We start from the raw sequence: 19,009 nt of genomic DNA, 5'->3' as shown, positions 1-19,009 counted from the left end.
AGAATCCTATCTGCCTAAAAGGGTAATTGCAGCTTTTAGAAAAGCATTATTGCTCAGATGTAGAAGAATACAGTAGATTATTCAATGGTTGAAAGGATGGCATGGTAGCCATGAGACAGTTCAGGCAGTAGGGAAGTCCTTGACATCTAAGTACTCTTTGTAGGCGCTTCTTGGATGGAGGTGACAAACCTGCTGAGCATTAGCTTGCAAGAGATTTCCCAAATGTTCCACCAACTCTGAAAACGTGGGTCTCTGACTGGGCTCCCCGTGCCAGCAGTCCAGCATGGTCTGGTACCTAGAGAAGCAAAACACTGATTTCATTAAATGCCTCTTTCTTCCTGAATGATGAAAATAAGCACTTAAATGAGTACACATTTATAAAGAGCCCACGAGTCCAGATGCTAAATAGGGATACAAAACTGTGTAAGACACAGAGTCCCATACTCCAGAGGCTCAATGTGTGTAAAAAACAAAACATTTAAAGCAACATCTAATAAAAACTAACTGGTTGCTTTGAATAATAAAGTACTATCTTTTCAAAAAGTGATAACTCCATGCTTGAAATTATCAAGAAAGGCCCCAAAGTAAAAGCAGGACACTAACTGGGCAATGAAGAAAGTTTATATAACGGAAAGTCTTCCAGGCAAGGAGAATTTGCGAGCAAAGAAAGAGAACAGAGGAACACTTCTTAAAGTCTTACATTTCTGGTGTAGTATAATCGGGGGCCCTCATTCTAGTTCCTTCTTTCAATCGCCTACAAAATTCTTCATCAATCTTTACCCCAGGATATGGAGAAGCACCTAGAATAAAACAGGAGGAGACATTCTTTGATTTGATTTTCTCTTATAGAAAACCCTGCGCCTGAATCTTACACATCCTCATCACCTACGTATCTTTTTTTTTTTTTTTCAAAGCTTCCTAGAAGTTTCGTCTGATAGACATGAAGTACAAGAGAGGAAAAGACAACTTTTGTCTTCCTCTTTGGAGTCTGGATGGAAGGACAAAGAGAAAAGACTTACCCAAGGAAAATATTTCCCACAGCAACACACCAAAAGACCAGACGTCACTCTGGATTGTGTACACTCTGTCAAAAATTGTTTCTGGGGCCATCCATTTCAAAGGGAGGCGAGCCTACATGGGTAGAAGACAAGGATTCAGAACCCAAATTAGCAAATATCTGAAGAAAAAAACTTCCTTTGTTCCTGAACACAGGTCCTGAAGCTCTCTATGAGGAGTTTTAATTCTGTTACTTAACCAAGCACTGGATTCATGTTTGAAACTTACATCTCCTTTTCTGACATAATCTGGATCTTTATAAATATCCCGGGCCAAGCCAAAGTCACAGATTTTAACCACGTTCTTCTCCGATAAGAGGATATTTCGTGCCGCCAGGTCCCTGTGGATACACTGCAAAGAGAATCGTGTGGGCATTAGGTCTCGGCACAGCTGATCTCTTTCACATCTGTTGTGACCTCATGCATCAAAAAAAATCCCACATCAGAAAGCCAACTGATTAACAAGGACTGGGTTAGTATCTTTTAACAACACTTCAGGAAAAAAGTCTGTGAGCTTTGCTGAGACACACATCTGCTCATTCCATAAACAGCCCCAGCCTTTGGAGTTAAATAATTAAGTTATAATATGATGATGGAATCATAAATAGGCTCCTCTAGGACACAATTAAAAGTGTGTTTCTGGTCACATCCACACATCCCTTTTGCCTGGCCCCATATTTGGTTAAAAACGTGTTATTCTAAGGAGGTCCCAGAATGGGATTTGTTTTTTGAATGAATGCACGGAAATCAGAAACAAGGGGCTCTCATTGGTTTAGTGCTCTTTGTTGGTTTCCCCCTTCCGTATGAGGCTGAAGCCAGACTGGCTCTGATAAACAATTCCCAGTGGGGCTTCCCCTGATTTCAAAGTGCTGGGCTATCATAAATGTCTATTAAGGCAATTTCAGCCTATCACAAGTCAGGTTAGTTCTCTAGTGCATTAATAATACAACGAGATTAATCTTGACTTTCTTTCTCTTCCTTGTAGCTTCTCAGTTTCTCCTTTCTCTGTATCCTCCAAACTTCACCTAACCTCCTACTACCTGGCAGCTTTAGCTCCATGTGACATTTTGTGAGAAAATGAGTCTTGGGGAGCACAAGAAATGAATCAATGGCTTAGAAGAAAACTTTTTTCTTTTTTTTTTTTTTTTTTTTGAGAAGGAATCTCACTCTGTCGCCTAGACTGGAGTGCGGTGGTGCAATCTCAGCTCACAGCAACCTCCACCTCCCAGGTTCAAGTGATTCTCCTGCCTCTGCCTTCCAAGTAGCTGGGACCACAGGTGTGCCACCACACCCAGCTAATTTTTGTTTTTTTTAGTAGAGAAAGGGTTTCACCACGGTGTCCAGGCTGGTCTCAAACTCCTGACCTCAGGTGATTCACCCACCTTGGCCTCCCAAAGTGCTGGAATTACAGGCATGAGCCAACATTCCCGGCCAAGGGGAGAATTCTTAACTCACTGGAGGGGTGATCGTGTAAGCCAGGCATTGCTGACCTTCCCACACCTCAAATCTGTATGGCACTCTCCTCTGAACAAGGCATATTCAGAAGCACATTGTCAACACAATTGAGCAACACTGGGAATTCTGAAAAACAGACAGTATTTTTGACTTTTCCCCCCAAATAAAAAGTTTCCTTTTTTAACCCAACAACCAAGTGGATTCAAGAAATCATCTGGTAGATATAAAACAACTTAAAGGATTCCCACATTCAAGTCCATTCTCTTCCTAGTCCCCAAAAGGAACCCTGAGTAAGTGGCAAATTTCAGCCATAAAAAAATAGTAATAATAAATCATAATCTCCAAGCAGTGTAAAGGGCCTTTCTCTTTGGGAAAACCCTATAAGGACCCAGTTCTCCTCCTTCCCCTTGGGAAAGAGAACACAAGAGGTACCGAGCAGAAACATCAAAGAGCCTGAGGCCTTGAATGCTATGAGAAGCTTTAAACCTCAGGGGAAAGCATGGGTGGAAGATTTCATTCTAATTTAGGAAACACAAAATATATATACACAACTTAAGTCTTTCTTTCTTCATTAGGCTGCACGAATATATTCTGTCAACACAGTTCTTCCTGATCTTTAATTTGAAGTACTACTACTTAATAAAAAATTACACATTTTACCCTTTCCAGGAGAGTCACTGCCACCAGCCTTGCTCCCCACTTGGTGTTTACAACCTTTGGAATAGTTGTAACTTGTCACGTCCCCACCTCAGCCTTTGTTTGGCCTACTTTTCTAATTTTAGCTCTTTAATCGCTCTCATCTGAAGCCTGTCCTTCCTCATTTCTAATTATACTCCTAACAAATACTTTTTGATGGATGTTGATGAATGTAAAATAAATTAAAAATGATTCTCATGCCAAGATATCTGTAGGGCTCAGCCCCTCCCCTTTCCAGGTCATTGCTCAAATGTCAAGTTCTTAGTAAAGCCTTCCTCATCTACCTTGTTTAAAATGGATGTACACACACAGAGAAGCATAAACATACATAAGTGCATTGCTCCTGTATATTCTATAACCCTTTCTTGCTTTATTTCCCCATAACATTTACTCCCATCTAACCTACAACATGTTTTACTTGTTTATATTGCTTACTGTTTGCTCTACCCACTAGAACTATAAACTTCATGAAGGTGAAGAGCTTTGCCTGATTGTTCACCCCAGTATCCTCAGTGCTCAGAAGACTACCTCACACTTAGTAGATGCTTGACAAGCCTTTATTATACAGCTTAATTTCATGAACTCCTTAACCACTCTTACTTAGCAGAAACAGAGCCTCCCCAGTAGAGGTCTTCTAAGAGACGCAGAAGTGGTGAATGAATTACAATCCCAAATAAGCACCAATGGCTGACACTGGACATCTTATTTCCAAACCTGTGATCTGAAAAGATAGCTGATTTCCCCTCAACCTGTCTTACCTTTCGTGATGCCAAGAACTCCATGCCCTTAGCCACTTGGAAGCTGTAACAGATGAGATGCTCCAAGGTCAGGAAGTCCTTATACAGGTCTTCAGGAGCTGTCCGAAGAGGCAGGAGGATGGAGATCAGTATTTTCATGAATTGGTGTGATTTGTTTCTAAGTTTGCTAGAGTAATAATCTTTTTAAGACTTGGGAGTTAAATTTTCAGGAAATAGAAACAGAGAATCAATGCTTCTATCTTCTGTAAATCTCCTGAATCCCAATATCATTAGCCTCCATCACATCCCTTAGGAACAATACTGGTTTTTCCATTTTAGCCAAATTGAACCAGTAAATCCAGGAGGTAGAATAAGGTAATATTGACCTACATAATCTGGGAAAGAAAGAGGACATTTCCAAATTTGCCACTTACACTGTTTTTTGTCATGTACCCAGAGGGATAAACAATAGTTTCATATCAAGAACTCTAAAAATAAGACAACAATATTCAGGGTCATTGAATCTCTTCTCTCCAGGATTTGTCCTGGGACAAAAGCCAAAAGTCAAACTATAATCTGCAATAGATAACTAAAAATACTAGAAATATATTTAATTCATTTTCAAACTTTAAAAGTGCTGTAAATACATTAAATCTGGCCTGGGAGGATGTTTTTTCCTGAGAGATAACAGAAACATGGAAAGACACATTTACGTAAATTGGTGTATTTACTTCAGTGCAACTGGTACAAATAAACACTAAGATATTAAATGGGTGTTTCAAAATCATCTCTTTGGTCAGATAAGACTTATGGCTTCTTTCCTGGAGACAAAGACCAGAGTAAACAAAAACTCAGTTGTAGTAATAACCTCGTAAGTATTTAAAAGGCTGTGAGCCTTTTTCTCAACAACTCAGTCTCTTAGGTTTCTGGCTCACTGGCCACTGTTTCTTGAAAGAGAAAGAGCAGGGTAGAGGCAGCACCACTCAATGTGGGCCCAGCTAAATGAAGCCTAGACCACCTCCACATGTGCTTCTAGACCAAGTCCCAGCCTCACACTACCTTCTCAGCTACTAAGGAAAAGGAGTTAAATGCAAATTCTCTCTGTAGCCTCATGTCAAGGGAAACAGAGTGGGCTTCTTTCACTATTCCTCTAGACTTATGCCTCTAGGGGAGCCAGCCTGTCACCCATCTCTACATCCACGACGCTATCTCTGCTCCTTCTGAAGGAGGTAGAAATATAGTGTGTCCTGGAGCCGGCTGGAGTCCTGGAAGTTAGACTTAGGACCACAGCTCCACCCATAGAGAGCACTAAAATATCACTGAGGCCGGGCACAGTGGCTCACGCCTATAATCCCGGCACTTTGGGAGGCTGAAGCAGGCAGATCACCTGAGGTCAGGAGTTTGAGACTAGCCTGGCCAACAAGGTAAAGCTCCATCTCTACTAAAAATACAAAAAAAAAAAAAAAAAAAATTAGCTGGGTGTGGTGACAGGCACCTGTAATTCCAGCTACTCAGAAGGCTGGGGCACAAGAATCACTTGAACCCAAAAGGCGAAGGTTGCAGTGAGCCAAGATCGCACCATTGCACTCCAGCCTGGGCAACAGCATGATACTCCCCCTCAAAAAAATAAAAATAAAAGCACATAAATAAAATATCACTGGAAACATAACTTAAAGGCCAGGATATTTATCAAGACTCCCCTGAGGAATAATGGTTGGAAGGAAGACTTGATAAGCCACTTGGCGTAGGGTAGAAACAACAGATGGCTCCTAAACTGCCTTTGGGATGGTTAGGTATAATGAAGAGAAAGACTTTTGCACAGGTAAAGCATGCAACATGGGGCTGAACCACTCTGGGGCTCTCCAGTGCAATGGAGAGGCTACTCAACTACCAGAAAACTTGTAGCCTCTCCCACTAATAAATGCCGAACCAGTATTTTAGGAACACTGTTGTGGTTGTAACTGACTGCTTATCCCACTTGGACCACCTAGATTTCTCAGGCTAGCTCTGCTTCACCTCCCGGTCTAGGGCTTCCACACTTCACTTTTGGGGAGACAGAATGGAGGCAGTCTATTATAGAAATTCAGGTCTCTTTCAAATTATGAGGTAGTATTGGACTTTTCCCATGATCAAATTCCTTGTAACACCCTATCACCCTGTCTGCTCCAACAAGAGTATGCCATAGCCTGCAGGAAGCACTGGCTGGTACCTTCCTCTTCTTCTACATCACTGAGGGACTTCTCCTCCACAAATCCAGAGCTGGCTGAGCTCTGGCTACTGGTGATGCTGTCCAAGCGCCGTTTCAGATCCACAGGGATTGCTCCAACATAGTCTTTCCCTTGACGGAATCGTGCCCCTTTGGTCTATAAAAAAGCAAAGGAAAAAACAAACTCGTTGAACACAAAATGAGTCTTTAAAAGTTTACAACCTTTAAAATGTGATAAATGGTGGAGATAATAGAAACTACTAAAAAGCAGACAAGGAGGACATCAATTTCAGGATTATGCCATCTCTGAGCTGAAATTTGGGGCAAGTTTTGTGCATGATAGGGTTTCTTCCACAAAGCCTAGCTCCTTCTTTAGCTTAAAGACACAAATGCCACTTTGAGTTGCATTCAGACACACTCTCAGCATTAGGGTGCTCTTCACAGAGGGATTTACACTCCAGGGGCCAAATATGGCTAGGGGAGAGACAGAATAACCCAGAGCTGTCCTACCCTCTGCCCTCCCCTTTCCTCGATCACACCTGCCTTCTCCCCCATGTCCACACTCTATAATGGGTCAGTAGATTAAAATCACAAAAATAGAACAGAAACATATGGCCCCCAGAAGGTAAAAGAGGAAGTTATAACAGCCAATAGGTAATATGAGAAGACTCCTCACAAGTTCTTCACAAATTTTCAACTAAAAAATTAACTTGTACCATTTTTAGTTTCCCTTCATTTTATAATGTGGCCAGAGCAGGATTAGGAAATGACATACCTTGTAGGGGACAAATTCATTTCTCTTGCTCCTCAGGTAAGTGGATAGGTTTCCAAACTTGCAGAATTCCACAATCACCATGAGTGGCCCTGCAGGCAGCATGTCCAGGAAGGAAAATGGGTATTCACTCGTGTTCCTCACTAAGTGTTTAATATAGTGATGAACCCAAAAACACCTTAGAAGAAGGCTACAACCTTTCATTGGGACAGAAGTGTAGAAATCAGCTGGTCCCAATCCCCTTATATAAACTTTTTTATATTATATATAGCTTTTCTTTTTTCCAGAAGACATTTTCACAAGATTAGCCAAAATTTCAAAAGAAAACCCACCCATCTACTTGCTTTTCAATGCAATCACTTGATATGATTCCATTTTGGGGGTAACTACCCTTAAGCTTTCAAGTTTTAGGGAAGTTTACTCTTCTCATCTGGACATCTGTTACACAAGTAGCAAACTGAATCATAGTGGCATGACATTTCTTAATTCAGAGAAAGTTTTATAATAATTTAATTCTAGTGCCAATTAAACCGCCATGAAATATATTTATTCCTAGGAATCCACAAAGTATTCTAAGCTAAGAAAATCAAGTCAATGGGAGTTGACTGCTTTCCCTCAAACACTATCAGAGAGGCATGTTAAAATTGGGTGACTAAAACCATCCACAGTTACTTACCTCCTGGCTTGGTACAGGCACCTAGAAGGTTGACCACATTGAGATGATGACCAATATGAATGAGGATCTTGAGTTCAGACATGAGGGCTCGATGCTCACTGTGTGTTGCTCCTTCTACAAATACAGTACAAGGAGGGAAATCTTAGGTGTGGACATTTCCTTCGGATAATTGGGGTCCCTCCTTCCCTGCATGCCACTATACAACTTACCCTCCAGGGGTAACACAGCTGTGACCTAGTTTACAGACCACATGCATTTCCCCAAAAGTCAAGAGTAAATTCTATTTTCTAATTTGAAATAAAATTCATATTTTAATTGAGCCAGAATGTTTGATATTTAAAGGAATCCATTGTGAAATCTTTTGCAAAGTGGAGAATACATCTGCAATGGAATAATGCCCAGATTCTCTTCTTTTACAAAACTGTATCTTTGCATTTCAGGTTCACTACGATTCTGAGGGTCTGATCATTTCAGTGCTTCCTCATAAAGAAGCGACACCATGTATTAAACATCTTCATGTGTTAGGGGCTATACCGAATGTTCCAGCCAATCTGTGCCAGCAAATTAAGGCCAGCTGGAAAGACCAGTTGACACATGAGGCTGATGGCACTAAGACTATGTGTTTGATCCCGTTTGGACTGCTACACTTCCCTCTAATTCACAGGCATAGTCCACATCTAAGGCCCTGATGAGCCACCTCAAAATTACATACTCCCTTGGCCACAAGAGAAAAAAGGCAAATGGAGAAAGATAGCTTTGAAATGCACAAAACCTATTGGCAAAGGGTCAATGGCACTGCCTTCATCAATGAAAGAACATCACAATTGGAGAAAGAAACTTTATTGTCGAACCTCTTGAAATGAAAATGGCCAGACCAGAATTCCATTACTATTAGAATTAACAATTATTTATAAAGCTTTTCATTTAAAAAATATAACCCATTCTATTTTATTCTAACACAACCATTCTTGCTTTGCAAATTATCTTTTACATATGAACATCTTTTACATATTCCAATTCTAGAGAACATGCTATTTTTGCATTCCACTATTTTCCTTTCCATGTCTGTAGATGGTCTATAATTATCTGATTCCACAATATATTAAGAAACAATTTTAATATAACCACAGTCCTTTTCTCCTGTAACCAGAACCACTAAGTACAACTGTGTTGGCTGAGCCCTGCACAAGGATAACCAGGCAAGAAGGTGAAACCCATCCCCAACTTTGCTTGCCAGACCGTGCACCCTGGCATAAAGCTACAAAGGAGGATCCTTTGTCCAGTTTGCACAAGGGCATTATTTAGGCTGGCTGCATGTGTGGCTAGTAGGCCCACCTAAGCATAAAGCTACTGATACAAGCCTTGCAACATGTTTAAAGACTAGATAAAACAGAAAGATCACCACATAATTTTGCTTTTACCTTTCAACATTTTGACTGCCACGGTCCTGCAAGTCGCTGTCTTGTCAATTCCAAAGGCATCTGCTTCAATCACTTGGCCAAAGGCACCACGGCCAAGCGGCTTACCTAGAGTCAACAACGATAGCAACAAGAAAACGGACTTGGATTACTATACAACCAAAGTGATATGCAGAGATGTCAACTAGATAGGGTGACCATACATCCCAATTTAACATGGATAGTCCAGTTTACTCCTTTGTCCTGGCTGACTTATTTAATAACTTCCCCTTCACTCTCCAAATGTCCTGCTTTGGATGACTACATAGGGACCCTACCTCTAAGTGGCTAAATGAATGACTATCCAAATTCGAGATGGAATTAATATTTCTAAACCAGAATCCAACATCCGAATACACCACATTTGTCATCGTTCTAATGGAGGAAGAGACGGCCTGGTAAACACAATATCAAATTAATAGCAATTGAAAATGCACCTAGCTTCAGCCGGTCTCTGGGGAATTCCCATTTGCTGGCATCATAAGGCAGTCGTTCACAGTGTTCGTCCAATGGGAGTTCATCAGGATCCATGACAATGGACAAGTAGCCTGTCTTCAGTTCCCCTCCATTGGCCTAGAAAGCATCAATCCTTCCAGTCACATACACACTGTCGTTTGGCTGTTGTTTTGTGTGCTTGTTGTTGCTGTTTATTGGAGCCTCTTTCCTGTCTCATTTTCCAACAAAACTCATGGAGTTTGAGAGTGGTCCTATTATAACCCTGCTTCTAGTTTCCCTTGTCCCCCAAAGGAGCTCAGAATTAAGATTTTAAAGCTTAATTACACTAGACAGTTCAAGCCCTTTTCCTATCAATTAAATCCCTGAGATCCAGCCAAAAGAAAGTGGGCAAGAATGTTATTGTATTGAAATAAAATGTGCCCATTGAGTCAATAACAATGGGAAGAAACAACTCAAAGAACCCCAATCAGTTTTCATTAATCATGAAAACCAATGTGCATGGGCAGAAGGGAAATTATTTTGTTACCCGCTTAACGGTCCGTAGGATGATGACAAGAAGTAGCCAGAAGAACATGGCAATCACTGCCGTGCCTACTAGAATAATGATTTCCAAGTTCGTCTTTTCCTGAGCACCTGGAAAAACACAATTAAATGATATCAACAGTTGGAAACTTATATTTTTGTAAGATGACAAATTTTAGCACTAAAGCGAGATCCCAAGCTTACCAACTTGGAAAAATCCTAGAGGACAGTAGTCACACACCCCTAACTTGAATGGAGTCTACAGAATTCTTTTTTTTTAACTTAATATTTATTTACTTATTTATTTTTAGAGACAGGGTTTCTTTCTATGCTCCAGGCTAGAGTCCCATGACACAATCATAGCTCCTTGCAGCCTCCAATTCCTAGGCTCAAGCAATTCTCCCACCTCAGCCTCCCAAGTAGCTGGGACTACAGGTGCATACCACCAAGCCCAGCTAATTTTTCTTTTATTTTCTGTAGAGACAGGGTCTCATTACATTGCCCAGGCTAGTCTCGAACTCCTGGCCTCAAGCCATCCCCCGGCCTTGGCCTCCCAAAGTGCAGGGATTACAGGCATAAGCCACCATACCTGGCCTACAGGATGGTTAATGGAAAATGTAAAGCTTGCAAAACACTGCTCATGTAAACTCCCAACAATAAAATTCTAAAGTAATTAAGCATAGAAATAGTAATGCCTTAAAAGTCAAACATAAAAAGTGTTTAAAGGAAGAGCAGTCTTTGATGGAAAGAAAACAGATCATTCTCTACAGAGAAAAAAAGATTTCTATTTGAGGAAAACAAAAGTCTTCTTTTAAACTGATAGTCAATATATTCATCTGTGCAGAGTTTGCAAAAGGATCATATAAGAAACCAAGTAGGGAAATAAAGTTTTTTGACCTGAGAGCTACTAATGACCACGTATCTACTATGCGGTTATCACTTTAAACATGCCATTCCACTTAATCTCCTCAACAACTCTCAGTTTTCAAATGAAGAAACAGATGATCAGAGAGCTTAAGCTATTTGACTGAGGGCACATAGCTAGTCAGTGGTTCAGTCAAGAGATAAAGAGGCCTGTCCAACATGAACTAACCATTACATACACTACCCCGTCCCTTGTGGCAAGAGCCTGAGTGAGGAGAAAAGGAAGAGTCAAGATGGGCACATCATGCATGGCCTGGTAATGGGAGTTTCAAACCACTCATGAGAGGAAAGAGAAGCGGAAACTAGAGGTCCGCAAGCAAAGCTGCAGATGACCAGGGTTTCAGAGGACAGCTCTGAGTGGAAGAAACAAAATGCAGAAGCAGGATTTCCACTAAGAGTGATTAGCAAAGAGATGATAAGGAAGTAGTCATCACTTGGGGCCTCCCATCAGAAGAGTGCAAGGAGAATCAAACCGGGCCACAAGCTGTGCGGATGGCCCATTACAGCCTCAAGAGAGCAGAAGACAAGTAATAAACTGGTTTGCAAAGTAAGTAATACATTGGTTTGCAAACTAAAAGTTAAGTTAACCATTGAGAGACAAGCACAATTATGCTTGGAGTAAATTTTGTTTCTCTGGTGGTCCTAGGGAAGTAATTCTCTATACACACAGATTTAAAAGTCCAGTTGTACATAGAAGATAAAAAGTTCAAAGAGTCTATTTTCTATGTGTTTTTATATTAATATTCTCACATAACATTTGGGAACCTAGCAGGAGTATTAAATATCTAGCTCTGCCTTTCTTAGTATTTACTCCAGGTAAGAAGTAACTATAATCTCTATGCCAGTGTTACCTAGTTAGGCACCTGTAACCAGCTGCGGGCCACCAACAAGAGGTAATGCAGAGCACCAGAGACAATCTAGAAGTCATTCTGTGGATTTGCCCTAAAACATGAATCACTTTGGAAATGACAAAACTGCCATGGTCTTTGAAGTCTTTATTTGCAAGTGTAGTTTATGAAACACTAATAAGCTTATACATTTGAAAATATGTCAACCTATCTCGATGCAATACTTGGCATCATAGATTTGACAGAGTAAAGAGACCAAAATCTAGACTTTGAGAGACAAGTTAGGATGAGTTCATAGAAATCCATCGATCCCTTCTATCACCATACTCCTTTCTTACCCTTGGATACTGTACTTTTACCCACACAACACAGTTTTATTCTTCCCCTGTAGGCTACAAAAAAAGTCATAGGGATGTACTTCTTAAGATAAAATATTCTGCCACAAATTACTTTTCCTAGCTAAGAAAATGACAGATTTCACATCATTCCTGCATACACTCATATTGAGATAAAAACCAAAAATTTTCCATTTCAGAAGAGTAATGGTCTATTGTTCAGAAGGGAATCTTAATTATTTCTAGTCCAATTAAAACTCGGAATCCTTGTGACTATCTGGGTAGCATTGACTGCCATGATTAGGCAGCAATTCTAAAGTTTTTCCAAATAAATATAAAGGCATCATTTCTATAAGTAATCAAGCCATTCAAACAAAGACAGAATCAGGGAAAGGAGGCTATTCATCCTGCCTGGTTAAGAATTTTTCCACAATAAGAACTTTAGGAACAGGAAATGTGATGCAAGCAGAATTATAACAACATTAATTATGATCGCTGTTTAAAAGAATACATACTTACTGAGAAAATTTACAAAGCTCAAAGAATATTAAAAATCATCTGTAGTTGCCCTACTCAAAGTGAATGTGTGTCTCTAAGATACAATCTAATCTTTTAAAAAACCACAGAATGCATCTATGACTTCCCACTGACCTTCTTTTTCTCTTTTAAGTTCCGGGATACATGTGCAAAATGCTCAGGTTTGTTACACAGGTAAACATGTGCCATGGTGATTTGCTGCACCTATTAATCCATCTCCTAGGTATTAAGCCCAGCATGCATTAGCTATTTTTCCTGATGCTCTCCCTCTCCCCACCCTACAATAGGCCCCAGCGTGTGTTATTCCCTTCCCTGTGTCTATGTGTTCACATTGTTCAGCTCCCACTTATAAGTGAGAATGTGTGGTGTTTGGTTTTCTGTTCCTGTGTTAGTTTGCTGAGGATAATGGCTTCCAGCTCCATCCATGCAGCTGCAAAGGACATGATCAGATTCCTTTTTACAGCTGCATAGCATTCCGTGGTGTATACGCACCACATTTTTTTTTTAATCCCACTGACCTTCTATTATGAAAAATGCCTCCACTTTTGCACAGCCAAGAACACTGCATGCCTGGCAGGTGTAGAGGCCTTCGTCCTCCTTCCTCACTCTGCGAATAGTGAGGTTCCGGTTCCCATCCTTCAATACAATGCCTAAGAGAGGAAGAAAATGATCATTCTCATTTATGATGATGTGGTCTGTGAAGTTTTTTAGGGAAATTTAGAAACTATAAATGCTGCCCTTCATCTTGTTCTATTGTCTAACTTCGTAGGGTCACATGGGATCTACTGCTGACTAATCTCCTATATGGCTTTCATGAAAATTCAGCAGGGCCCCATACTCCAATTCCAAGTCTATGAAATGAGCCAGGCCATGGACACCAATACTACTTTTTTCCTACATTATATCAAGAAATAACATAGCTTTTTATGTCATATCCCTGGGTAAGTTCTGCAACCCAAGAGTAATAGCCAAGTTCTATTTACCTGAGTCTTCTACAAGGGTCTCATTATCTTTAAACCACATGATCTGTGGAGGGGGATTCCCAGATGCCGTGCATGAGACTTCAATGGTTTCCCCAATACTCGTGGTCTGATTCTCCAGGTTTCCTGTGATCATGGGTGCCACGCGCTCTAGATGCACAAAAAGAAAATCACAGAACATGGAATTGTAACTTTTGAAATGGCTCTAGTATCACCAAACTTTTAAACAGTTTAAATTTAGTAAAAAGGAACTTGTTGATTTATTAGGTTGAACATACACAGAAGTTAATAACAGCACCATTGGTCACCAGGTAAAGTTAAATGAAACAAGTCAGTCAGGACACTGAAAACAAATTAACGGCTTTTAACACTCATATTAGTGGTACTAGCTGGTAATCCCATCACAAAAGAAAGGTTCAGGGTCACCTTTTTGGACTTTTCCTGTAATCAGGCACAGCCTCCCTAGCTGAAAACTTCCCTCCTGTGAAGGTTCTAGTCAATGACACCCTAGAATCTCTTCAAATTTCTCTTGGAAGTGCCAAATTTTAGTATCATTCAACACATAATGCCTTACATTTATTTGGCAATTCTTATAAACTTTGTTTATACAATTTGTGTTCCTCACTATTGATCTTACGTAATGAGCAGAATAGGACTGTTAGCGTTATCTCACAGATGAAATAAATGATGTTCAGTGACATTAAACTACTTGTCCATGTCCCTACAACTAAGTAAACAGTTGAACTGTTTACTGAATCTGGTGAGGCTAAAAAACCAGTTCAGTGCTATTTCCACTAAAACACAAGCAAAACAACAATACCCTAAGGGAAGTCATGGATTTAAAAAAAATGAAGCCCATGAGTATTTATTTAAATGTATAAGAAAACTTCTTTAGATTTATTCTTTCTTCAGATCATCAAAGTGCTGTGGAAATATCTTGTCCCAACCAACTGAACATCAAAAGGAATCATGCTGAAAAAATCCACTTCAACGTTTAGCAAAATGAGATTACCTCAACAGCGTACTACATTGAAGTCTAAGCAAATGTACTGGATTCTAGCCTATTTCTAAGAATAGATTTTAGGCAAACAAGTTAGGAGTCCTTAAGGAAGCAAACCAGCTAACTGTGAGCACATATTTTTCTGGGCAAAGCTAGGCCAGGAGCCTACTTCACATCTCTTTCTCAATTCTTCCATAACCTTGAAGCCAGATCAGCCAACAGAAAATCCATGGTGAACTATGTGGTGTGACTTGAAGGGTCCTGGCTTGACCCCAAAGTATCTCTTCTTATGACACCTGAGTCTTAAAACTAGCGAACTTTATGCTAGTGTCTGTCAGAAGCTGCCTCTTCAAATACACCAAGGCCTCTGATGAAGACATTACCCTCAAACTGTGGTATAGATGAATTTACTTGGGCAATTTCCTTTCTAACAGTAAAAAAAAAAAAAACAGAGGGCACATATATCCTAGGAATTGAAAGGGACACCAAAAGAAGAGAAAATGGAGAGAAGTGGTGCAAAGAGATGCTCCCCAAATTTGCCTGATTTTCCCACAGACAGAGCCATGGCTGCCCAGCTTTTGCACAAGGCATGAGGTTAGACAAGGGGTAGAGAGTGCCCCTATGGAGGAATTTACAGAGCTATCTGCTCACTGAAGTGATCGTCCCATTGACCTTGGACTATGCTGGACCATGTGGGTTGACCCAGAGGTACAGACAGACCCACAGGTACAGAGAGAATGTAGCTTTCTTCCCATGGAATCTTCTAGGTCTTAAACTCAGCCCATCATCCCACTCTTCATGAAGCAGGTGCCTTTTTGAGCACTTACTGTATGCTGCTATGCTGTATGACTAGAGCTACAGCAGGGAGCAAAACAGAGAACAATTCCTGTCCTCATGGACACAGAGACCTCACTGTGCTGTGACTTCCCAGTGGTTCCCTATGTTCCCCTCCTTTCCTTCATGTTTACCACTGTGAATTTCTGACACTCTCCTAGCTCATAGCAGGCATTCCACAAATATGCGTCTGTTTAAATAAATGGATGCCCAAGATAAGGCAGAAGTTTCCCTGGTTCAAGCTAATCCCTTGCATATACTAGTGAATTACTCCATCATCAGGTTTTGTTATTTTCTCTTTTCAATACATCATTTCATTATTAGTAGCTTCTTTCTGCCTCAGGGACTTTCGGTGAAGAAGTGTGCACCAGTTTACAACATAATCTCCTAGAGGACAGTAATCTTTGCATAGCACCTGAATTGCACTACATTTAAGGCATTCCAACTGCCCCTGCACAATGATCCAGAATTGTCTCCCTACCGAGGACTGTGAGCTGCCTGACCACGCAATGTCTTTTCTTGGTCTTCCTGTCTTGAGCAAGGCAGACATAGTCTCCTTGGTCCTGCAAGGATGCATTCTTAAGCTCCATGATCAAAATGTCATTTGTGCTATTAGAGAATATAGTGGCATTCAATTTCCAAAGAGTATCCAAGTTCTTGCAAACAGGTGTGGGCAACTCTCCCACGTGGACTGGCAGAGGCTGTGGACCAAGCTTGTACCATGTGAGGTTCTCAAACGTAGATTTGTCTGCAGTACACCACAAAGACACGCTCTCCTGCTCAGTGGGCTGCAAGTCAGGTTGCAAAGTAATTTCAGGACCCCCTAAAATGTAAAGACCATAGTTACTGAATGGTGATTTAACTTGGTACAGCTCACTATCATCTTGCTGCTTTCAGACTACTACAAAGTACCAAAAGAAATGAAGCTCTATCAGTTCCAGGTGATGTACTACAACTTGACAAACAAACTAGACAATTCAGGTTCCAAAATATCTTATTTGGCTAAAACATATTACTTGAAAATGTAAATGAATTCCTCAGATATTTACCACATCTCCACTGTGAACTCTACACAATGTTTAATATTTTAAAAATCCAAAGCAAAATCTATAATCCTAACAGAATTTTAAAAATTAGGTCTTCATTAACACTAACACTCAATGATATGAAAGCTACATTTATGCCAATGAATTAGCCCTGACTATAATATTCCATTCCGCACAATCAGCTAAAGCTTATCCATCAAACTAAGATGCACAGGCAGAATCAGCAGCATTGGGAGGGCACTGCTCCTATGTCATTCTGATTGCCTCCAGAAAGCCCACCCTTATCAACTGCTCCACAGCAAGCCCACCAATATGTACTGAAGTTCAATAAGCCATGCACTGTGCCAGACTCTGAAGACGGAGATGTAAATAACCACACAGAGCTTGTGGTTTAAAGCATCTGTGAAACCATTCTCTCTGCAGTGAAGTTAGAAGCACTGACCTAAGCCCAGGAGATATCTGAGGAGTTTTAATTTATGAATGAAAGCATCAATGATCAATCCAAATCCTCTTTCCTAAATGCCATGCCACTCACATGAATGGCAAAAACAACAGGAATTACACAGCTTAGTACTCACTGTGTAAGTGATCCAACCCAACCCTCCAGAGAAGAGTACTTACTGGTCACGTGGAAGGAGATCACCCTCTCTCCTCTCCCGACTTTGTTGACCGCTTCACATTTGTACAAAGCTGACACATTTGCCGCTTGGATAACAAGGGTACTTACAGTCTGGGGGGGAAAAACAACTCTCAGGCCATAAACAATGCAGCTTGTTTGTGCACAAGTACTCAGTCCAGCACTCTCCACAATCACTCCAACCTGCCTATGCTATTCCCACTTCCGCAGTGATTGGACACTTTTGAATTTATGCAATTACAGGTTGAGTATCCCTTATTCAAAATGCTTGGGACCAAAAGTATTTTGGATTTTGGAATTTTCTGGATTTTGGAATATTTGCATTGTATACTTACCAGTTGAACATCTCTAATCTGAAAATCCAAAATGCTCCAACAAGCATTTCCTTTGAGCATCAGGTCGGCACTCAAAAAGTTCAGAATTTGAAGCATTTTGGATTTGGGGTTTTCAGGTTTGGGATACTTACTCAATTTGTATAATTATGCTGCTGTGGAGCTTACACATTATATAAAAAGGGCTTTGGAAACCATGAAACTATTGATGTGTTTCAATATATGATACACATTTTTTCATTCTCATGTTTATAAAATCAAAATCACCCTACACAGAGGCATAGATTTAATGTCATAGACCTTTTATTTTTCTCTAATAAGCTATTAATAAGTTAATGGTATGGCTAAAAGTCTATGGTGTTTTCAAAGTGACTTAATATGCTATTATTTTATCACCTAGACTATTTGATTATTAATCTCCAATATGCCTCACATATTATTGTAGCATCCTTCCATTAAAGAGAGATTTTCAAATTTTAAAACTTCAAACTCACTTTGTTTTTTCCTTCAATTAGAGCAAATTGATTTTTATTGACTTCAATTTTATTTCCTCCCTGGAAGTCCTCCACACTTCTCCATTCTTCACAAGGGTATGGGTTTGTCACTGAGACAGCTTGGCTATAAGAAAGAGATAACAGAGCATATTATGATTTAATTTTTCTTTAATTCTAGTCAAGAGTAAGGAAAAGATTCAGACTTTGGTTATTCTGTTCTTAGAAATAACTTCCAATGCAGCCTACCATGGTACAACACTTGGCGCCAATTAAAAATAGGCATTGACTATGAAGGAAAAGGTTCTAGGTAGATTCATTCAGGATACGGGAGGGAAGCAGCTATTCTGGGAACAAACCTTCATTCATAAATTGGATTGACAAGACAATTCAAGTTAATTTAGTTCAAAGGAAGGCAAGGAAACTTAGAAACCACTGGGCTCCTTAAAGTAATTTCTCTGGGACCATGGTCTCTGTGAAGGAAATGATCAGCAGCTGAGGAAGAAGCTCGTAGTGGCCATTTCAAAAACAACAACAGGAAGTGGACTGCTTAGGGTGGTGGTGGGTTGGCTGCTGCTGTTGTGTTTTTCCCTAAGGATGTCTGGACTTGTGTCAGAGCATGATAAGCTGGGCCTGAGACCCTGAGGACTGGGACTGGGTCTATCACTGCCTCTCATCTATCAGCATTTCCTCTGAGAGATGGATCTTCACACAGACAAGAAGGAGTGATGTGATATTCACCAGTTGATTGGTATTGGGGAAAAAAACAAAGACTGGCAATTAGCAAACTGAGCAAATAGCCTGTGTTTGGAGAAGTGTACCTCAGGGATAACCTAACAAGGCTGAGGTTAGCTAATCCCAAAGTAGGATACTCCAAGCAAAGACTTCCCTTAAAATGTAAGACACAGAGAAAGATGGATGGAGATTCAGGCTACCTCTTGAGAGAAAACTTTCTTCTGTTTAGGCTTCTCCATTTAGGATGGAGTCATATCATAGCTCAGCTGTAAGAAATG

At 40.3% G+C, this 19,009-nt stretch overlaps 1 protein-coding gene across 1 annotated transcript in view; it reads right to left on the bottom strand.

Annotated features, from left to right (window-relative positions):
* Positions 1-19,009, bottom strand: part of KDR (kinase insert domain receptor) — a 48,233-nt gene that overhangs the window by 10,341 nt on the left and 18,883 nt on the right. The window contains exons 11-26 of the mRNA XM_033214647.1: positions 18,000-18,123; positions 17,158-17,266; positions 15,972-16,313; positions 13,660-13,806; positions 13,195-13,326; positions 10,037-10,143; positions 9,492-9,627; positions 9,019-9,123; positions 7,598-7,711; positions 6,925-7,013; positions 6,153-6,306; positions 3,965-4,062; positions 1,285-1,407; positions 1,020-1,131; positions 701-800; positions 190-295 (exon numbers count right to left, since the gene is read on the bottom strand). Of these exons, the coding sequence (XP_033070538.1) occupies positions 190-295; positions 701-800; positions 1,020-1,131; positions 1,285-1,407; positions 3,965-4,062; positions 6,153-6,306; positions 6,925-7,013; positions 7,598-7,711; positions 9,019-9,123; positions 9,492-9,627; positions 10,037-10,143; positions 13,195-13,326; positions 13,660-13,806; positions 15,972-16,313; positions 17,158-17,266; positions 18,000-18,123 (2,098 nt within the window). The remainder of the gene's footprint in view (positions 1-189; positions 296-700; positions 801-1,019; positions 1,132-1,284; positions 1,408-3,964; positions 4,063-6,152; positions 6,307-6,924; positions 7,014-7,597; positions 7,712-9,018; positions 9,124-9,491; positions 9,628-10,036; positions 10,144-13,194; positions 13,327-13,659; positions 13,807-15,971; positions 16,314-17,157; positions 17,267-17,999; positions 18,124-19,009) is intronic.

This window comes from Trachypithecus francoisi, unplaced genomic scaffold (assembly GCF_009764315.1).
Source record: "Trachypithecus francoisi isolate TF-2019V2 unplaced genomic scaffold, Tfra_2.0 Lachesis_group1, whole genome shotgun sequence".
Taxonomy (NCBI): domain Eukaryota; kingdom Metazoa; phylum Chordata; class Mammalia; order Primates; family Cercopithecidae; genus Trachypithecus; species Trachypithecus francoisi.
This window is presented reverse-complemented; position numbering and strand designations above follow the sequence as displayed.